General features: G+C 48.6%; 1 protein-coding gene across 1 annotated transcript in view; it reads left to right on the top strand.

Annotated features, from left to right (window-relative positions):
- The first annotated feature begins 906 nt into the window (after nt 1-906).
- ERMAP (erythroblast membrane associated protein (Scianna blood group)) overlaps nt 907-1008 on the top strand; it is a 7686-nt gene continuing 7584 nt past the window's right edge. Inside the window, exon 1 of the mRNA XM_007453023.1 lies at nt 907-991. Coding sequence (XP_007453085.1) covers nt 907-991 — 85 coding nt within the window. The remainder of the gene's footprint in view (nt 992-1008) is intronic.

Genomic DNA, 1008 nt, shown 5'->3' with positions numbered 1-1008 from the left:
AGTAGGGGTGGAAAGAGTCGTACAGGAGGGAATCCCTTAGGGTCTCGCTGTGCTTAGTGCACACAGTGACCCACACCTCCCAGGGACTATCGTCCTCTTTTAGTGTAATAATAATAACAATAGGCATATGTGGCAAGTGCTCTACATGCATCATGTCCTTGAACTCTCACATTTGCCTGTGAAGAAGTTTCCCCATTTATACATTAAGAACTGAAGACCCACAGATGTCAAGTTTCCCAGGGACACAGAACTAATACACGGGTACTTGAACCCAGGAGCAAAGACTTGAACCCAGGTCTTTCTAACTCCAGACCCTGAACTTGTAGGATTAGTGCCTTCATAATGAAATGGAGTGCCTTGGTTTCTTGTTTCTCAAGAGTCAAACTTGAAAAGCTGTCAGGGAAGAGCTCCAGGCTACCTCGTGGGTCCATGTTTGACTTGCAATAGGCACTTCCCAAGCCTGACCTGGGACACTAAATGCAAAAAGAAGCCAGTCCTCCCGTGTTTACCTGGCTAGTTTTGGGTATAGGTTCTCGTTCTTCTAGACTCCTCCCTGTGCCTTCTAAATCACACTCAGAGTGTCACCCTGCAGTGCTCACTCATGGCATTTATAGACTTAACCATGATGCCAGCCTCTGTGTTGAGCACTTACCTCCTTCAATCCTCACAATGATTCTGCCAGGAGGCACAGTTATTATACCCATTTCAAAGATGGAGAAACTGAGTCTCAGAGACTCAGGCCACACGGAGGTAAGCAGCAGAGCTGGGATTCAATACCTGGCCTGTGACTCCAGAGTGTACCCAATGCAGCCTCCATCTCTGCCCCACCTCCTGGGTGGTACCCTTTGTGCCATCAAGCTCGCCAACTCTTTCTGATGTCTCCCTGTGTCTGCCCTCCTAGTTTGGATGAAGATGGCAAGTTCCTCAGGCTCCTGGCTCTCCAGATGCTTCATCACACTCGTCTTCCTCCAGTTGCCTTTGCATGTGTCAGGTGAGAGTTTCCGTACC

The sequence above is a fragment of the Lipotes vexillifer genome, unplaced genomic scaffold (genome assembly GCF_000442215.2).
Source record: "Lipotes vexillifer unplaced genomic scaffold, Lipotes_vexillifer_v1.1 scaffold683, whole genome shotgun sequence".
Taxonomy (NCBI): Eukaryota; Metazoa; Chordata; class Mammalia; order Artiodactyla; family Lipotidae; genus Lipotes; species Lipotes vexillifer.
Note: the sequence above shows the minus strand (reverse complement) of the source record. Positions and strands in the feature narration are given on the sequence as shown.